Source organism: Phyllobates terribilis, unplaced genomic scaffold, assembly GCF_046119375.1.
Source record: "Phyllobates terribilis strain yellow unplaced genomic scaffold, ASM4611937v1 Scaffold_9__5_contigs__length_417890890, whole genome shotgun sequence".
Taxonomy (NCBI): Eukaryota; Metazoa; Chordata; class Amphibia; order Anura; family Dendrobatidae; genus Phyllobates; species Phyllobates terribilis.
The window spans coordinates 374,005,681-374,026,227 of record NW_027362769.1 but is presented as its reverse complement, the minus strand read 5'-3'; the positions used below and the strand labels follow the sequence as shown (position 1 = coordinate 374,026,227).

Below are 20,547 nucleotides of genomic sequence, written 5' to 3'. Positions count from 1 at the left end.
ATTCAAGGGGAATCATACTGTGTGTGAGAGGGCAATGTGGGGGCATCATAATATGTGTAAGAGGGCAATGTGGGGGCATCATACTGTGTGTAAGAGGGCACTCTAGGGGAATCATACTGTGTGTGAGAGGGCAATGTGGGGGCATCATAATATTCGTAAGAGGGCAAAGTGGGGGCGTCATAATATGTATAAGAGGGCACTGTTTTGGCATTCTACTGTGTGTGTAAGATGGCATTGTGGGAGCATTAAACCATGTGTAAAATGGCACTGTGGGGGGAATCGCACTATGTGTAACAGGGCACTCTGGTAGCATTATACTGTGTCTAAGAGGGCACTCTGGGGGCTACATATTATTTTAAAGGTCACTGTGGGGGCATCATACTGTTTGCAAGAGAGCAATCTAGGGGCAACTTAATATTTTAGATGGCACTGTGGAGGCATCATACTGTATGTAAGAGGGCACTGTAGGGGCATCATACTGTGTCTAAGAGGGCACTGTAGGGGCATCATACTGTGTGGAAGACAGCAATCTAGGGGCAACACAATATTTTAGACAGCACTGTGGAGGCATCATACTGTGTGTAAAAGAGCATAGTAGGGGCATTAGGCTGAATGTAAGACAGCACTGTAGGGGCATAGTTATGTGTGTAAGAAGGCATTCTGGGGGCATCATACTGTGGGTAAGACAGCAATCTAGGGGCAACATCATATTTTTGACAGCACTGTGGAGGCATCATACTGTATGTAAGAGGACTCTGTGGGGTATCACACTGTGTGTAAAAGAGCACTGAAGGGGTATCATACTGTTTGTAAGAGGTGACAATGGGGGCATCACACTGTGTGTGGGGACGCGCTGTATGGCCATCATATTGTGTAGAGGGTCATTGTGGAGGCATCATACTGCGTGGGGGACACAGAAGGGGTATGTGTGGGAACACAATGGGCACCATTACTGTGTGCAGTGTACAAAGGAGTGGGAAAGGTTAGAAACGAAATACGTGTCCCTCTTTCTTGTCCCTTGAAGTTGAGACGTATGTTAATGGTTTCCCTAATTTGAGGCATCGCCAGTAATTTTCGGCTTTGAGCCATTTCCTTGCGTGAAGGTATAAAAAATTCCTTTCAGCAATTTCTGAAAAAAACAAACAACTGATGACAAACAATATGGCTGCGATTACGGGGGCTGTCTGCAGCTGACCGTTCTCAACCTCCACATATCAATCTAGGCAGACTGATTTGCCATGCTGGTTATTGTAGTTCTAAGACGACTGGGAAGCTGCAGGTTACATAAGCCTGAAGGAAGAAATACCTGGATGTCGTGTATCCCCCTCCTGTTACTAATGGAAACTGTGGCCTGGCTGTGGTTTTCCTGAGGCCCACTTTATAACGTACCGGCAACTATTCCAGAAGTTTGGGGAAGAGGGGTGGAGGTGGTGACGCATGAGCGTGGGCGACCGCCTCCCGGCCCATTCCCTGCATATGGGGTTAAATTACAGTTTCAGAATTATTTCCATAGGAAAAGAAGGACACTTCGGGAAGCCATGCTGCATCGCAGATGAGGAAATCCCGATTTATGAGGGCTGGCAAGGCATGGCTGAGGCTCAACAAAATGTTCAGACTGAAAGTCGCCTGAATTTGCCTCTTAAATCCCTCTGCCATGTTGTTTTTGAGAGCGCCCGGTCCATTGCGGCCAGAACTGGCACTACGGAGATGAGCGGTTATTACGAGAAGCAAATAATATTTCATTTATTAAATTGCTGAAATTTGCCTGTTCTCTTTCTTTGTCTTTTCTTAGAACTTTACATCATGCTGTCCCTCAGTTATTCTACCTGGACGCCTTGAAATGAGAAGGGTCAAGAAATATATGATATACAGTGGTGTGTAAAAGTGTTTGCCCCCTTCCTGATTTCTTATTCTTTTGCATGTTTCTCACACTGAAATGTTTCAAATCACAAAACAAATTTAAATATTAGACAAAGATAACACAAGTAAAAACAAAATGCAGTTTTTAAAGGCAGGTCTTTATTATTAAGGAAAAAAGAAATCCAAACCCACAGGGCCCTGTGTGAAAAAGTGACACCCCCCCCCCACCTTAAAACATGAATTAACTGTGGTTTATCACATCTTTGGGAAGCTGAGTTCAATTCTCCTAGCCACACATAGGCCTGATTACTGCCAAACCTGTTCTCAATCAAGAAATCACTTAGATAGGACCTTCCTGACAAAGTGAAGTAGACCAACAGATCCACAAAAGCTAGACATCATGGTGCGATCCAAAGAAATTCAGGAATAAATGAGAAACAAAGTAACTGAGATCTATCAGTCTGAAAAAGGTTATTAAGCCATTTCTAAAGCTTTAGGACTCCAGCGAACCACAGTGAGAGCCATTATTCACAAATGGCGAAAACATGGAATAGTGGTGAACCGTCCCATGAGTGGCCGGCCAACCAAAATTACCCCAAGAGCGCAGAGACGACTCATCCAAGAGGTCACAAAAGACCCCACAGCAACATACAAAGAACTGCAGGCCTCACATGCCTCAGTTAATATCAGTGTTCATGACTCTACCATAAGAAAGAGACTGGGCAAAAATGGCATGCATGGTAGAGTTCGAAGACAAAAACCACTGCTGAGCAAAAAGAACATAAAGGCTCATCTCAGTTTTGCCAAAAAACATCTTGATGATCGCCAAGACCTGTGGGAGAATACTCAGTGGACTGACGAGACAAAAGTTGAACTTTTTTGGAAGGTGTATGTCCCATTACATCTGACGCAGAAGTAAAACAGTATTTCATAAAAGGAACATCATAACAACAGTAAAATATGGTGGTGGTAGTGTGATGGTCTGGGTCTGTTTTGTTGACCTTAATCCGATTGAAATGCTGTGGCATGACCTTAAAAAGGCGGTTCATGTTCGGAAACCGTCCAATGTGGGTGAATCACATCAATTTTGCACAGATGAGTTGGCCAAAATTCCTCCAGAGAGCTTTAAAAGACTCATTGCTAGTTATTGCAAACACTTGATTGCAGTTGTTGCTGCTAAGGGTGGCCAAACCAGTCACTAGGTTTAGGGGGAAATCACTTTTTCACACAGGGCCCTTAAGGTTTGGATTTCTATTTCCCTTAATAATAAAGACCTTCATTTAAAAACTGCATTTTGTGTTTACCGTACTTGAGTTATCTTTGTCTAATATTTAAATTTGTTTTGTGATCTAAAACATTTAAGTGTGACAAACATGCAAAAGAACAAAAAATCAGGAAGGTAGCGAACACTTTTTCACACCTCTGTAGGGTTGGAGGTCCTTGTTATGAACACCCATCTGCCCCATTTAGAGGGTATGGCCAAAAACACATAAGAGATTCCTGGGGAAAAAAGAGACCTTCTGGACTACAGACTTTCTTGGTCATGCAGAAATCCCTCGAGTTTCTTGCGCTTTACACCAAGATGGCCCGTCATTACTATCCAAAAGCCTCTTCAGGAGGCGTCATAAAAACTTTTTGAACTCCATACTGAGCATCCACCCAGAAGTCCGGGTCAAAAAGTTACCAAAGCATGGTTATAGAGACTGTCACCAGTATCTGGTCCACAAAGCAGATGGATCAGTCCAACCCCGGACAGGTATGTGCCCCCCAACAGTCAGGGTTTCGGATTATAACTGCCGCGCAGAATACAATAGTTCTCCGCGATAAAAGGGTTCATGCAACCCCGAAATCAGTTTTGTGTTGGGAACACAACATCCGCTCCATGGCTGGTGATCCAGAGCTCAGGACCCGGCCCCCGGGAGTTGAGATCTTGCTCGTCCCGGAAGAGCCGCAGCTGGAATGATGAGCAGACTGGGAGAGGCGCAGCAGCAGCAGCAGCGAGCTGTAAACATCTGCGGATTCCAGACACATTGGGTAAGGGAACTGATCCCTCCTTCATGTGCGGTACGGAAAGCCTCAAACATGCAGACCAAGGTATATTAGCAGGAAAGCACACAGCTCTATTCTGGGGGGACCACCAAGACGGAGCAGACTCTGGAAGTAGTTGACGCGCACCTGCTGCCTTTGTGTCGTAAAGCCCGGATTTATAGGGGTTTTTTTTGCTGGCATCACTGGTTTCTAAAGCACACTAGGGGAGATTTATCAAAACTAATCTGAAGAAAGAAAAGGGGTCATTAATAGATTTCAGCTCTGAGGCAAAGAAAAGCAGAAACGTAGTGAGGCCAGACTTGCACCAGTCTTGATAAATGTCCCCCTATAGCTGTGCGCTTAGATTAAAATACTCATAGAAAGATATCAAACTTGTTATAACTTTAGACGTCAATTTACTCTTCAAAAATCTCCGGAAGGAATAACAGAGGCAGATAATTAAAGGGATGGTCCAAAGTCCAAATTAATTTTCCTCCTAAATCCCAATCAATTTAATGTCATAATCTAAACTATTTTCTAATATACTTGAATTAAACATTCCCTATTCTTCCCTAACTACACTATCTTACTGCTTTTTTATTTTTTTTTTCCACTCCCTTTTTGTTTACGCTTTGTTTGAGAAACCCCAGTGCATGCTGGGATACTCAAGCGAAGCATCATCAGGGGGCAGAGGTTGCAGTCACTGTGCAAGCCCCTGCCCCTTTCTGAAATGGAGGATCATCAGTGCTGCTCGTTTCAGGGGCTGGGCTAGTCCCTACGTGCTGTGTGATGTACACAGTGACAGTGCACTCTTTCTCCAGATCAGATCAGCAGTAACAAGCCGTGTTGTCAAAATACTTGGCGTGCAGAGACCAGTGATGTTGCTTGCGGGGACGACGCTGGTCTCTGCAAGCCGAATATTCATCTTACAATGTGCACTGATGCACTCTGTTGTTGGCTCGGTACTGCTGATCTGAGCTGGCGAAAGAGTGCACTGTCATTGTGCACATCGCTCAGGAAGTTGCCTAGCCCCAAGCATCACTGATGACGTTTCAATTCAGAGAGGGCAGCCTCTGCTCTCTAATGAAGCTTTGTGTGATTATCCCAGCATGCACTGGGATTCTCAAATGAAGCATCATCAAAAAGGAAGTGGAAAAAAAGAAAGAAAAGCAGTTAGATAGTGTAGTTAGAGAAGGATAGGGAATTATTAATGCAAGTATATTAGAAAATAGTTTTGATTATGGCACTAAATAGATAAGGATTAAGGAGAAAAATTTATTTGGACTTCGGACCACCCCTTTAAGAAAAGGGTAATTCAAGTATTTACTAACACAGAGAAGTCAGAAGAGAAAAGAGTACCCCTTTAGGAACTGTCATCAGGTCAAAAGTGTCCACATTATTCCGCCACATGATGTCAGAGATATGGGGCTTTATATACTGCAATTTTTTTTTTTCAGTAGAGAATACAGAGGTGCGCTGCAAAAAATGTAATGTAAAAAACTGATTTTTCCTCTCTGTGCCTGTAAGTTAGATTAACATATGACATTTGCTCTCTTCCCGTGCTCCGCAGATCCCCTCGGATGTCGGCAGGGAGGATTATATTCCAATTGGCATAAAGCACAAAATTAATTTTAATGGGATTTGATAGCATTTTAGCATAGGTCATTGCCAGTAGTACCGATCTGTCCAGCAGTGGCTCAGGGGAAGCGGGCTTACTGCTAGGCAGGAGGTGGTGTCACACTGAATAGGACATAAGTAAACTGAAAATTCTGGTCGGACTTAAAGTGTAACCGTCGCTTTAATTTTTTTTTCCCATAAATCAATTGTACACAAAAATATAAGAAACTTTGTAATATATCTTATCAAAAAAAAATCTGCTTTTTTCTCCTCCTGGACTGATCTTTCAGTCTTCAGTGAATATAGATTTTCTCCATTAGACAGGTGACAGTTGGTGCTCATAAAATTCTATGGAAAACTGTAACTGCCGTTTCCAGAGAACTTGCAGCAGAATGTGTGTATATCTCTAGCTCCTCCCTCTCCATAGACTTTTAAAAGCACCAACTTTTAAAAGCACCAACTGCCATCTCCTATCTCAATAATGGGAAAATCATTGATTAACAAACTTTACAGATTTTACCCATGAATTGTGAGTGAACGATAAATCCAGGAAGAGATCAAGAATTTTCTTTGAAAAGATATATAGCAAATTTTTTTTATTTTCATATGTACTATTGATTTATGAAATAAAAATGAAAACGTCGCTTACACTTTTAAGTCTTCACTGTATAGGTTTATATTTTACCTGGAAAATTTGCCTACAAATTAAATAAAATGTATTTTAGAACCTTAATTCAACCTTTTACAGGAGTTATCCACTTTTTAAAATTAAAAATCTCCCCAAAAAAATATAATGATCACAAGTTTTGCGATCCGAAGTGATCAGTTATTTTCTGCAAGAGCGTCCAGCAGTAAGTGTTCAATTACCCTGCAGTGCCACCGCAGGGGGAATGAGGTATTACATGGTGTAAACTGAAATTAATAGAAAAGGTTATTTGATTGAAGAAGGTCCCTATTATGATAATTGAAAATTAGTTTTGCAAATCAGAAAAACTCTTAAACTACTTCTAGATTCTGATTTCTTCTTTCCTGGTATCTCCAGGATATATACTCAGAGTACAACATTAAAGAAAAAAAAGCCTCAGCCCCAAGGACACGAAAGACAAAGAATAAAGTGACCTCGTCTCTGTCACATGTCAAAAATCAAAATATATCACCAATGATTAACTCTTCTGCTCTCCCGAGGACGGTTTCGTTTACCCGTCTCTCTGGACGACAGCAGGTGTCAATGGACATGACGGCAAGTTACCCGGAAATATGGCGTCAGACGATACCCGAGATTGAAGTCCTCAGGTCGTCTAATGGTGGATGAACCTATGAATCTGCAAATAGCGCCAAACTTCTTGAGTTATTTTTAAAACTGATTATTATGGATGTTGTCATCAGTAAAAATAGTCAAATTGGCTGTAGCCCCGAATTCCTGGCTGCCCGGGACCTGGCGAGCCCCCCGTCCTATTAGTGCAGCACAACAGTCTGTAATAAACCTTGATTTAATTATCTTCTTACAATGTACTCGACGTGAGTAACGGAAAGAGTCTGACATCATCCTGGAATCAGCGGCTAACGACAGCCACAAAAATAGTGACATGACGTTTTCATTATCATTTTATAGCGGCACAGAACCGATAATGGCAACCGTAAGAATATTATTTATAGGATCAGCCATCATTGTAAGAACACTGACGGGTAAAGTGAGTAACACGGATTATCTGGTGACATTGGCACCTGTCAGAGGGAAAGGAGGGGGGAGATATTATCAGCAGCAGATCAGTCAATTCTTCAAGTTCATGAGCTGGAAGCAGGAAAAACGAGAAAGTGTAAGGATGTGAGCAACAGAGCATATCCAAAATGCCAGGTCTTGTGGGGTGCTCCCTGTATACGGCAGGTCTTGTGGGGTGATCCCTGTATACGGCAGGTCTTGTGGGGTGCTCCCTGTATACGGCAGGTCTTGTGGGGTGTTCCCGTTATACGGCAGGTCTTGTGGGTTGTTCCCTGTATATGGCAGGTCTCGTGGGGTGTTCCCTGTATATGGCAGGTCTTGTGGGGTGTTCCCGGTATACGGCAGGTCTTGTGGGGTGTTCCCGGTATACGGAAGGTCTTGTGGGTTGTTCCCTGTATATGGCAGGTCTTGTGGGGTGTTCCCTGTATACGGCAGGTCTTGTGGGGTGTTCCCGGTATACGGCAGGTCTTGTGGGGTGTTCCCGGTATACGGCAGGTCTTGTGGGTTGTTCCCTGTATATGACAGGTCTTGTGGGGTGTTCCCTATATGCGACAGGTCTTGTGGGGTGTTCCCAGTATACGGCAGGTCTTGTGGGGTGTTCCCGCTATACGGCAGGTCTTGTGGGGTGTTAAGGTATACGGCAGGTCTTGTGGGGTGTTCCCGGTATACGGCAGGTCTTGTGGGGTGTTCCCGGTATGCGACAGGTCTTCTGGGGTGTTCCCTGTATACGACAGGTCTTGTGGGGTGTTCCCAGTATACGGCAGGTCTTGTGGGGTGTTCCCTGTATACAGCAGGTTTTGTGGGGTGTTCCCAGTATACGGCAGGTCTTGTGGGGTGTTCCCGGTATACGGCAGGTCTTGTGGGGTGTTAAGGTATACGGCAGGTCTTGTGGGGTGTTCCCGGTATACGGCAGGTCTTGTGGGGTGTTCCCTGTATACGACAGGTCTTGTGGGGTGTTCCCAGTATACGGCAGGTCTTGTGGGGTGTTCCCTGTATACAGCAGGTTTTGTGGGGTGTTCCCAGTATACGGCAGGTCTTGTGGGGTGATCCCTGTATATGGCAGGTCTTGTGGGGTGTACACAGTATACAACAGGTCTTGTGGGGTGTTCCCTGTATACAGCAGGTCTTGTGGGGTGTTCCCTGTATACGGCAGGTCTTGTGGGGTGTACACAGTATACAACTGGTCTTGTGGGGTTTTCCCTGTATACAACAGGTCTTGTGGGGTGTTGCCTGTATACGGCAGGTCTTGTGGGGTGTTCCCTGTATACAGCAGGTTTTGTGGGGTGTTCCCAGTATACGGCAGGCCTTGTGGGGTGATCCCTATATACGGCAAGTCTTGTAGGGTGTACACAGTATAAAACAGGTCTTGTGGGGTGTTCCCTGTATATGGCAAGTCTTGTGAAGTGATCCCTGTATACGGCAGGTCTTGTGGGGTGATCCCTGTATACGACAGGTCTTGTGGGGTGATCCCTGTATACAAGAGGTCTTGTGGGGTGTTCCTGGTATATGGCAGGTTTTGTGAGGTGTTCCCTGTATATGGTAGGTGGTAGGTCTTGTGGGGTGTTCCCGGTATACGGCAGGTCTTGTGGGGTGTTCCCGGTATACGGCAGGTCTTGTGGGGTGTTCCCTGTATATGGCAGGTCTTTGGGGTTGTTCCCAGTATACGGCACGTCTTGTGGGGTTTTCCCGGTATAAGGCAGGTCTTACGAGGTGTTTCCGGTATACAGTAGGTCTACTGGGGTGTTCCACATAAGGCAGCTATTTTGGGGTGTTCCCAGTATATGGAAGGTCTTGTGTCTGTTCCTGGAATAAGGCAGGTCTTATGGGGTATTCCTGTATATAACAGGTCTTGTTTGGTGTCTTTGGCATAAAGGAGCTATTGTAGGGTGTTCCTGGTATATGGCAGGTCTTGTGGGGTGATCTTGGTACACAGTGATTAGTACCTACCAAAAATTAACCAATGATGGACAATTGTTGAACTGGCAACAGTGTGATGTGAGCTCAAGCAGAAGGTAAGGTAACTAAAATACACCGAGGCGAATGAGCTATTATTCTCATTTGAGTGTTTTCTTTCAAGTCATTCGCTTTTAATACTGTAGCCGGCCCTGCAATCATCTGATCGTCACCGACCCGGCTCCTGAAGACTGTGGCTGCCCATACATTCCCCCTGCAGCGGCCACTACTGGGGAAATGTTGCATTGCATGTGGGCATTTAAATGTACAGCCAACCATGAAATACATGGACAGAATGAGTTTGCCCGAGTGGGTAACCTCTGTAAGGTATTCGTGGTCCATATTAAATGCAAGAAGATAAATAATTGTATAATATTCCTGATATGCTTTGTGTTTCAATTCTTCAATTTTGTCTTCTTGCTATCAGTGAATTGAATCATTCTTGAATTGAATCATTCATAAGCAGTTATAGATTTTGTCTTAAGAAGGTATCTAGACCCACCCAAAGTTAGGTAAAGCTTCCATAAAAGAGCCTTCAACAAACAGCTGTCACTTTAAATAAAGCCCTACATGAATCAAAGAGAAAATATGCAGATTTTCTACATTATCCATAACCTAATTATTAACATTGAGAGGCCGCAGAAAGGTCCATATTTCAACACGGGCCAAAATGAGAAGAAAAACACATTTTACAGACAGGCAGCTTTCAGCAGATGTGCGGTCATCAGCCAAACTACACACTGATCCAGGACCATCTCAGTGAAGACCGCTCTCAGCTAAGGAAGAGATGATCCAAGTAGTTGCCACTGATTGTCCCACATCTAAGGGAGACACACTTAACCCATCCATCCTGGGGATTGCATCATGGGAGTATTAACCTGGAGCCAAACTCAAATTTGCAAAAATAATTCCTATACAAACACATGTGATAATGATGAAGAAGAAGGGATCATTCAGTCCGATTCAACTGAACAAAAGTGGAGAAAGAAGTTCAAAAATGACAAGACTGTGAAGTTCCATCAACTGCTTGTCAAGCCATGGGTCGGAAGAAGTGGCACCCGAGCTTCTTCAATATAGCGTTCATCCATAACGTCATCCTTTCACTATGTAATTATTCCAGAAAAGTGGCAATGTGGAACAAGTCTGGTGGGAAAATCATTGTAGGAAAATGATGGAGATGAAGTTTGGGTGAGATCGGTACTTATGTTATCCCAAGGTATCAAAAAATAAACACATACTATTAATATCAGGTATAGGCTAATTACTGGAGACATTAGGAGCACGTAAGACTCCTCCAAGTGTCAATTCGACTTCTAGAGTGACTGAACATTGAGAATTTCAAGAATGTGGGCACCTAGAAATTTTTGGATGTGTTGGCTTCCTGGGGACAACTTGCCTTGTCACTTTTTCAACATCCTATGTGTCACGGGTGTGTCAGAAGTGACAGACAGTCGCCCTGCAGTTGGTTGCAGGAGATCTCTACATTTGGCATTACAGACACCTTCTTAGAGGCTGTCTCTAGGACCCAGCGGCTACCTTCCTCTGGCTAATTAACACCCTGGCCTGGGTGTATAAATACCTGCTGTGTAGCAGAGGGAGGTGCCAGCGATATTCATTACTCCTTGTGAAGGCTTGAGCAAGAGCAGTACTTCTTCCTCTCTGGTGTTGAGGACGTGTGCACAGTTGTCGGGAGTTGTCTAAAGCTAAGCAATTCCCCTTTGTTTGTCCCCCCCTTGTCGTCTTTAGTGTTCAGTGGAGATAGACTAGCGCTCATCTTCTCCCTTCCCTAGCCTTAGCCAAACGCCAGGAAAAAACAGGACGAGGAAGGAAAGCGGCAATTTGTGAAGAGCCAATATAGGGACGTTAGGGGAGACAGGGTGATATTCTATCAGCCAGGAGGTCTCCACTCCCCCCTTTCCCTAGAGTCAGGGCTCCCTTTCCTTCTTCCCTTTGTGTTGCACTAAGTCTTTCCCACACCTTGCGTGACACTGTGGCTCCTCAAAGTTACAGCAAGGTATTATATGGCACACTTGGCACTGAAAAATGTCACCCCTACATCTATTGTACATATATAGGCGTGGAAAAATGTCACAAACATGGTTCGAAGCAGAGATCAGCACAAGGTGGTCTCATCCAATCCTTCCATCATTAATGAGAATTAAAAAAATAATACACTATGATCATCAAAAACGATTAATTGCTCCCCATAGACAGTGTGGTTCCTGCCCCAATTTTCAGAATACCAACCTCTTTTATCTATAATGTGGTCTAAAAAGTATTAAAAAAAGACTAGTAAAAAATGTAAAATGTATACAAGAGTACATAAAAATATTGGAGCACGGGACTCTTCCCCAAATACCTGGCTTTCATTTAGAGGATCCATTTCTCGCCTCAATGTAATACTGTCATAATATCTAAACGGTTAAACGAAAAGCTACGCCTTGTTCTGCTTCTCCCAGGACCACACCTTGATCCAAGAACATTTCGGGAACTGTAAGCCAAAAATCTGTGCAACGAAGATGTGTCCAAAATGGTTAGTTTGTGCAACCAGCCCCAAGTATCCCTTGATGATCTCCATTTGCTGAGAATATCCCACGCTCACAACTTCATTTATCTATATTTACAACATTCACACTTAAATTCCAGAAACAAAAATCCATGACAGCCGGAGGAGTGTGACTACAACCCATCTGATCCAAAGGTCAGCCTTAAAGGACAGGGAAGGTTAATGGACGAGGGTGCACCCACTAAATGTTGGACAGCCTCTTGGTCAGTCAGGAGTTTGCACCATCTCATATGTTAGTTGCTTCCTGACCATATTCACAAATCTACCCAGTCAATATGAAGGGATACAGGAGACTTCTGATTGGGGAGGTTGCATCAAAAAAATAAGGTGCAAAGTTTTCTTATTTAGATGCCCTTTAAAACCAGATAACCAATGTGCCCAGGGCCAAAAATGTTCTGCTGCAGACTTTTCGCATTGTTTTCTGCTTCGAATGGAGTCAAGCTCCAAAAAGTTGATGGACCACCCCTCTTTTATAGCATTTCTTGATCTATTCAGTACTTTGTCTTCCCTATATATGTGTAGGTATTGAAAATAAAATGATGGATTGGCAGGGAAAGATGGGAACAGACCTGTGGTCAGTTTCACGAGTGGACAATAGCACTGCTCCACGCAACCTTAGATGCATGTCCCTACCCTTCTGCCCAGGATCATCAATTTACTTACATCCAAAGTAGAGATGGAACTTAATTTTCTTTGCAATTTAAGGTTTATTACAGATTATGTCAACATTTCGCCAGATACACAAACCCTACTTCAGGCTATATTGCTCTAGTGAATGTTTTCAGACTCCAGATGCTTCACTACGGTAATTAAGCCTGAAGAAGGGTTCATGCACCACCCAAAACGTTGTTACACATTTTCAGCATTTCTCATAATCATATGGTCAGCACTCAATGCAATGTAGCTCTAAACTTTTCCAAATCTAGATAAACCATGTTTCTTTCCAGGGTACCCAAACATTTCTGGACAGAAATACAGAAATCCCTTGGTCCCATCAATCTCAAAAACAGAGGGGAAGTCATCTTCTGCCATATTGGTCATGATTTAAGGCTGGACTTCCCTCTTAAATATGGATCATTTCAGTAATTTTGCCCTTCAGGAAGCTAAACACAATAGTTTGGGCTCTGGCCTTAACACAAAGAGTCTAAGAGTTGTGCATTATAATTGTAGACAGAGTGCAAAAAAACCTATCTCGGAGTGTGAACCATCGACTGTGAAAAGACAGAGGTTAATTGGATTGTAATTAGCAGTTTTTACTTTAGAGCCAAAAATTCCTGACGATGGACAGAAACTAGTGGACGGAGAAATAATGAAAAACGATAGTGAGGCAGAATTTGATACTTCCCCTTACAATGCGTGTCTCTGTTCTGTCCTCCCTTTTCCTATCGAATCTCCTTTAAATTGCCGTTCTGGGCAACAGATGAGAAATTCTATTTAGTAAATGGACGGGGAATTAAAAAATCTCAAATAATCCAGCACTGGGTAGTTCTCAGACCATAACGGAAAAGATTTAGAAAATTTAAAGAGCAACTCCAACTAAAAGGTTGAAATGGGAATGCATAAAGAATACATGGACATAAACATTCATGGTTCACAAATAATCATTGTAAAAGGTTTGTTTAAGGTCCTGAAAAAGAGGATCTGATCATCTCTCTAAAGGCCCCAAATAAAGGGCACTCAGAGTCAGGGCAGTTGACTTTTCTTAGCTCAAGGTGGGGGTAGAGGGGCTTTTAAACAAGACAAAAAGGGGCAAATCTTGGGCCACACTACCATAGTGGTCATTAACTGAACTCCCTGAGAAACAGAGGATCCTAGTCCACAGTAAGATATGATATGTTGCTTTCTATTGAAACAGAAATGGGCAAAAATAAAGCAAAATAAGTCTAAAAAGTTTCCATATGCTGTAATCTAAATCTTGTAAAACTAAGTGGAATCCGGGCTGGCTGTCAAATTCTAATAGGAAGGGGGGTATCATGTGATCTCTCTCAAGGACTGGTGTATGGAGGGGGTGAAATTCCATTTTATGAAATTTAAATGTCTATTTGTGCCACGTATGGTCTAAGTGGGGTGTGCGCAAGACCCATTATGGTACTCTATTAGGCTACTTTGGGGTTTTTTTCACAAGAAAAGCTGCAATATTTCATTATGTGCAGCTGTGCAGGGGGTTCTAATTTGGTACTTAAACTAATTAGTTTGAGCACTAATTACTAATTTTCTGCGGAGGACTTGCCACATTGTAATACTTTATTTTTCCTGCAGTGGTGCTGTTTAGAAATGGAACACTTTTTGCTAAGTGTTATATCAATTAAAACGGTTTGTGATTGAAACCATCTGATCAGCTTACCTTTAAGACACGTTCAGGGATTGTTTAAAGTGGAAAACCCCTTTAAGTCTTAGATACAACTTAAATTGGTGTGCTGCTACAGGGTAGACCCTAATTTGCAGCTTCAGCCAATTAGAGCAGTTATTGACTATAAAAAGCACCTTTGTCTCTGGAAGACTTTACACCTTGTAATACTTCCTTACTCCTTCGGGTGTGCTGTAGGAAAATTAAACGCTTTCTGGCAGGTTCTACTTCAAGTAAAGGCTATCATGCTTGACACTATGAGATCAGTTTATTCTGATTTTATTTCTAACAAAAAAAGGAGTGTCCAACTTTAAAGCTTGTGATCCAATTCAAGTTGAAAACTTTTCCCCTCCTCAAATTTGGTACAATGGATGCACAGACCACCAATTGTGCAACTCAATGTATTCCCATGGGATGTAGTAGAGTCGAATCTCTCAGCACAAGGTAATCTATCTGTACCCCAATATACCGCAGCAAAACAAAATTATTTTTTTTTACAAAAGTGATTGTAATATAATATTCTGTAGTGTGCGTCCCTTTTACATAAACTTCAGATTCTGTTACATAAGTTCACAGCACATTCAGAACATATTGAAGCATGTTATTCCTTGTAGCTGGCAAGATTTTACCATAAGCGCTTTCCAAAATATCTCCAAATTTATAGTCCCAACACCTCTACGCTCTCCAGTTCAAGTGGCCAAAATACATGCAAAGCTGCTTTCAATCCAAGATTACGGGATTTTTTTCACATTTTTTTTCCATCTGGATATCGTTCATTTTACCCACATGAATATCAAATATACCACTCCACGCCCCATAGATATTATACAACTGTGAGCAAACAGGACATTTCTGTAGGGTCAGCATTAGAACAGGGGTTATAAGTGAACCCTATAGTGAGCCATACCCTCATATATTAGTCATTGCTTAAAGGGGAAAATACGATGAGGATGAGCTCCTGATAGCCCATAAATACAAGTGAGAATATCACGATCTGCAACCACCACTGACTTCCAAAATGAAAGGGTTCTATCCTATACACAGATCAAACCCCCTGCCATCAGTTTTGGTGCCTCTAATGACACCTGTCATACTGGCAGATCTAAAGCTTTTTTCTTGGATCACCCCTTTAAGGGAGTCAATACAGAACCTAGGATGCCCTAAAATCCTGATCCCATATATCCCTAATGCCCTCATCCTATAAGAATTTTAACCCTAATTGGCTTAATCATACCCACTAGTTGATTGGATCAATATCACCAATTTTTTAACCCCTTAAGATCCTGCGATCAAAATGATCTTGTTGGTACTGCGTCTGTATCCACAAGGTACCGATGCATGACCACTGCAGCCAATCAGTGACCACTGATATTCTGCTGGCATCACTGCTTAGTAATGGGAGTAGTAAAGCACATGAATGCTGTGGCCAGTGATTAGTTGCAGCGGTCACATGTTGCCCACTTATAAGCAAAGACCAAGAGGGCAGCAAGAGGGTCGGCGCCGGATAGCTGGGTTGAAAGTTTGAGTCGAGCAGATAAATTTGCATTTGCAACGGCCATGTTGGCAGTCAACTAATTCGCGGCCTACCGGATTAATCACGAATTAAAAGGAATTTTCCTGTATATGTCAATACTTTATTTTTTCAAAAATGAGCTAATGATCTCAATAATCAACTTTAATCAGAATAATAAAAAAAGATGTCTGACTCTATTAAAGAAAAAGTCAAACTTTCCGCACAGGAGACGGTGGTTGTCACATGTCTGCTGAGCCGTCGGGAGGCTTTCCTATGCCCGCAGGCACACGGAGACATTGCTTTAAGACGTTACATAAGATCTCCACATGCTGCCGTCCGGTTCTATGTGGACACCCAGCGCAACGGCTCTGCTCTCTCCTGGTACTGGTTTACAGCTCCCAGCTGTGAGATCTGCAGCTCTTTCCTCCATTGCACATTTATACATAGTTCACATTCCACCCCAAAGTTACCATGGCGAAAACTCAAGTGGATGAAACGTTTTCTACATTTGTGGGTTTTTTCTTTTTGTTCTTTTCGGAATAAAACGTGAAAAGAAAAAAAAAATCAGTAAGGAATCTGCAGCAAAACGTGCACTAGTTACATGCAGATTTGTCACGGATTTCACCCTATAATTTGCAGGGAAAATCTGCAGCAAAAATTGGCTTGATGCGGATTTAAAAATCGGCACTGAAACTTTGGTGAAATCGTAGCCATTTTTCTAGAGCCGTAAATGTATGTGCACAAGTTAAGTATTTGGTGTAGAAATTTCTGCACCATTTCTGCATCTCGTCAGGAAAAACACATTTTTTACGTTTTTGATGCATTTTTTACAAGTGTTTTTGGTGCAGATTTTTCCCCACTTGTGAAATCTGCAACAAATACACTGACGTGTTGCAGATTTAAATCTGCACCAAATCTGCAAGTCAAAAATAAGCAATGTGTGCATGAGACTTCAGGATTCTCATTCACTTTGCTGGCGTCAGGAAACCTTTCGGCTATGTTCATGATGAAAATTTGGGGAGTTTTTGGTGTTGCAGATTTTCGGAAAAAAGGCAAGTAACCAATTTTACTTAATGGGTGCAAAAACTCACCAAATGCTCAACGTGGGAACCTTCAGGTTATGTGACAGATCTGCGCAGAAAACGCGACTTTTCTGACTGTGGTCCAATTTTTCCACAGACCCATTGACTTTTATTGCTGATTTTGATAGCCATAGCCATTTGGATCAAAATCGGACATGTCTCCGATATTTTCTGCGGACCACTCGTTCCGAGGAAAAAATCGGACAGGTGGATGGATAGCACACGTACGCAACAATCGGACGTCTGAATGAGGCCTAAGGCTGTTAGTTGGGGGTCAGCAGACCTGCGAATGGTCCGGGCATTGGGGTCCGTACACAGACCGGACATTGGGGTCCGTACACAGACCGGGCATTGGGGTCCGTACACAGACTGGGCATTGGGGTCCGTACACAGACCGTGGAATACGGTCGTCTGAACCCGGCCTAACACCATCATGTTATATAACAAACTATCAGGACAAGAAAGAGATTTGTGGCGCCAATGTGTTTAGCTCACAAAGGATAGTATTGACACGCTGTAACAAACCCTCAGCAGTGAAAATTAATCATTTTCTAGAGTTTTTTTTTTTTATGCCCTCTGTAAACAAAAATGATGTAATTCACTGACAGCAAGCAGAGATGTTGACAATGGTAAGGAAAATAAACACAATCTATATTAGAAAGTTGTTATATAAGGATTCAGCTTCAACATGTAAAACTCTTTAACCCTGACGGGAAAAAAATGTAACAGGCAAGGCCTCATTCATTAGAAAGATATATAGGCCATCTTGGCCATAGCAACCAATCAGAGCTCAGCTTTCATTTCTAAAACTGCTTCGGGAAAATGAAAGCTGTGCTGTGATTGGTTGCTATGGGCAACAAAGCAAATATTGATAAATGAGGCCTGGGAATTTGTTTCTTGGGCCATTTTTGATGGATTTTCTTATGGGAAAATGTAATTTCTTTTCCATTAAGAAAGTTAGGTGGGCTATTAAAATTTATTGTATCTATCCATATCTATACATATCCTAATTCTAATCAGATGGAAGAAAAATAGCTAGCGACTTATGTTCCGCCATTATGTGATATCTCTGAGCCAATCAGAACACACAAAGGAAGTCACATGACACACTTAAAGGGATCGTCCACTACTTAGACAACTTAAACATCATATACCGGTACATGGTCTTTGCCTATAAGGTGTTCATTGTACAGTAATATGACCTGGGTCCACAATTCTGTAGGTCACTATGATTATGGCGATACCAAACTAGTGTATTTTTTTTAATTTAATTTAAAAAAAAATGTATAAATTTGTAAAAAAAGAAATTAGCTTGTGCTTCCATTTTCTGAGACCCGGAACTTTTTTATTGTTGGAGCTGTGTGAGGGCTTGTTTTTTTTCATGATGATATTTTTTATTGCCGTCATGTTTTGATTAATTTTTATTATATTTTTTTAGGTAATTCTGACATCTCAATTTTTTTTTCTCGTCTTACGATATTTACTGCATTGCTTAAATAATTTTAGATTTTTATATAATCTGACTTTTGCGGATGCAGAAATACCAGGAACGTTTTTTTTATTTTTATGTAATTATTTTTAAAAGGGGAAAAGTGGGTGTTTTTTTTATTGGACTTTTGCGGAGCAGCAATACCAAATATTCGTTGTTTTTTTTTAAGTATTTATTTTTTTAAAAGAAAAGAGGATCATTAAAATGTTTCTTTTTTTTATCTTTTTAAAAACTTTGTCTTCTTACATTTACCTTTTATTTTTTTTCATTGCCACCCCGCATTTGCTTTCTTCTAGAAACAGCGCCACACCTGACCACCGCTTATGTCTGCTACTGCAATTCAGCTCCCATTAAAGTGACTAAAGCTTAGCTGCAATATCACACATAGCCTGTAGACAGGTGTGGCGCTGTTTTTTGGAGAGAAAAAAAGCAGCTACATATGATTTATTCTGGACATCTCTTCTATAAAGAAAAAACATTTTGTCCTCCGTTTAGGTAAAAACCAAACATAGCGTTGGGGACCTTGGCACAGATGCTGTCCATATGGCCGATCTAATGAAGTATGGGTCTTGATATTTAGTTTGAATTTCCAAAATGAGCAATAACAGTATATAAACAGGAAGTCACACGCGACTATTACACAGCTGGGCGGCCGGGAATCACTCATTATAACGAATATTCTTAAAATTCGGAAAGTTATCCAAACTATGGAAAAATAAAACCAGACTGGCACCATGTCGTGCCAAAGTTGTGCCACAAAGATCGGATGCCAACGGTGGCATATATTCTGCATCCTATATTGGCACTTTGTATAAAAGTTTATTATTAGGTGTCATGCCCGCCATCATGCTGGTCCTTGGAAATGACAATGGACTAGAAGAGGATGCCATCAACTCCAAGGTCTGGCAAACCGCAAGTATTACGTAACTCAATGCCAGTCTACGGGCAGAATTCATCCATGGTCCAGCAATATTCGCGTGAACAAAGGGTTAACTATTATGTCATAAAAAAAACATAATATTAAGTGATAATAATAAATATTATACAAGAAAACTCACTGGGAACAAAACAACAAAAAAAGTTACAAAAAGTTTTACAAAGTTTCTAAAAAGTTTGAAGCTGGGAAGAAAACAACAAAAAGTTAGAAAAAGTTTTACAAAGTTTCTAAGAAGTTTGCAGCTGGCATGCAGGTCACGTGATTCCACTGTGGGCACAAGGTGAGGGGGTGTAGGAAGCAGGAGAGTATAGTTGGGTATACTCACAGCACTGTCACATTGGCAGGGACAGTCTCCAGGACCAGCAGTCCTGCACCAGAGCAGTTCACCAGGCAGGAGTCGTTGGCACAAGTACAGTTACCCGGGCATGGTTGGCACCATCCAGCTGCAGCCCCCGATCCGAGCCCCAGCAAGAGCCCAGCAGCAAGAAGGAAGAAGAGGGGGCAGAGCTGAAGTCCCAGCACAGGGGGGGAGGCGCCATCTTTTCTTCTTAGGGCTTCAGCCTGGGCATTTCCAAAATGCATAGCTTACTCACATCGCATGGGATCCCCTGCTGCCCCCCACAGCATGCAACACTGGAGAAAACCCACGATCCTGACCCCCGGAGTCCTGATCCCAGCTCTCAGCTGCAGGGAGCGCTCATCCAGGCTACCTCTTGTGTGTGTGGGTCGTTCTGCCTTTCTCTGTCCTGTAGGGGAGGGAGCTTGCACTTCTCAATGGACAACGCTAGATGGCGCTGGAGCGAATGGACAATTTACTCATCCTGGTGCAATGCCATGTAGTCTCGTCAGAGGGCGCTACAAATAAATCTTCTTTTGTTCCATTCCCCCAGACTACATCATAGAATTAATAACTGGAAAACTATGCAGATCTGATCATTTATAGACTTGTTTGACTTTTTTTTGGTTTCTGCTAAGCTTTGAAACACCAATTTATGACATAACAGGATGGAATAATATCCAACCCTTACATATTATCACTATTTATAATAAAAATCTTCTGCAGCCTTTTTATACCTGTGCATTATTTACCTTCATTTATTCTTTCTGCATATTGCATGTCTGCATCTCTTCTTTTACAACTTTATTTTATTATTATACTGTGTTTTTTTTTAAATTTTTCCATGTGCCCTAGGGATACTCAGTTCTGGCTGATGGTTCTAGATAAAGTGCCAGGGCAAAAAACTGAATATTTGCCCTAAAAAAGAATGGCCAGGATATAACTAGGATATTAAAGCCAACGGCATTCTAGAGGTTGAAAATGGGGAACGGGTCCCTTTCCGACAGCTATGAAGCCCAATCTAGAGGATCAGTAATTTTGCAATACATCTCAATATTATAGTATTGTACAAGCACGCCTCTAAGGGGGACCAATAAA

At 42.2% G+C, this 20,547-nt stretch overlaps 1 protein-coding gene across 2 annotated transcripts in view; it reads right to left on the bottom strand.

Annotated features, from left to right (window-relative positions):
• The window catches only part of PKD1 (polycystin 1, transient receptor potential channel interacting), a 184,924-nt gene extending 165,035 nt beyond the window's left edge, over positions 1 to 19,889 (bottom strand). For both annotated transcript variants that reach the window (XM_073648383.1, XM_073648384.1), the window contains exon 1: positions 19,438 to 19,889. In XM_073648383.1, coding sequence (XP_073504484.1) covers positions 19,438 to 19,694 — 257 coding nt within the window. In that variant the 5' untranslated portion in view covers positions 19,695 to 19,889. The remainder of the gene's footprint in view (positions 1 to 19,437) is intronic.
• Positions 19,890 to 20,547: the final 658 nt, after the last annotated feature.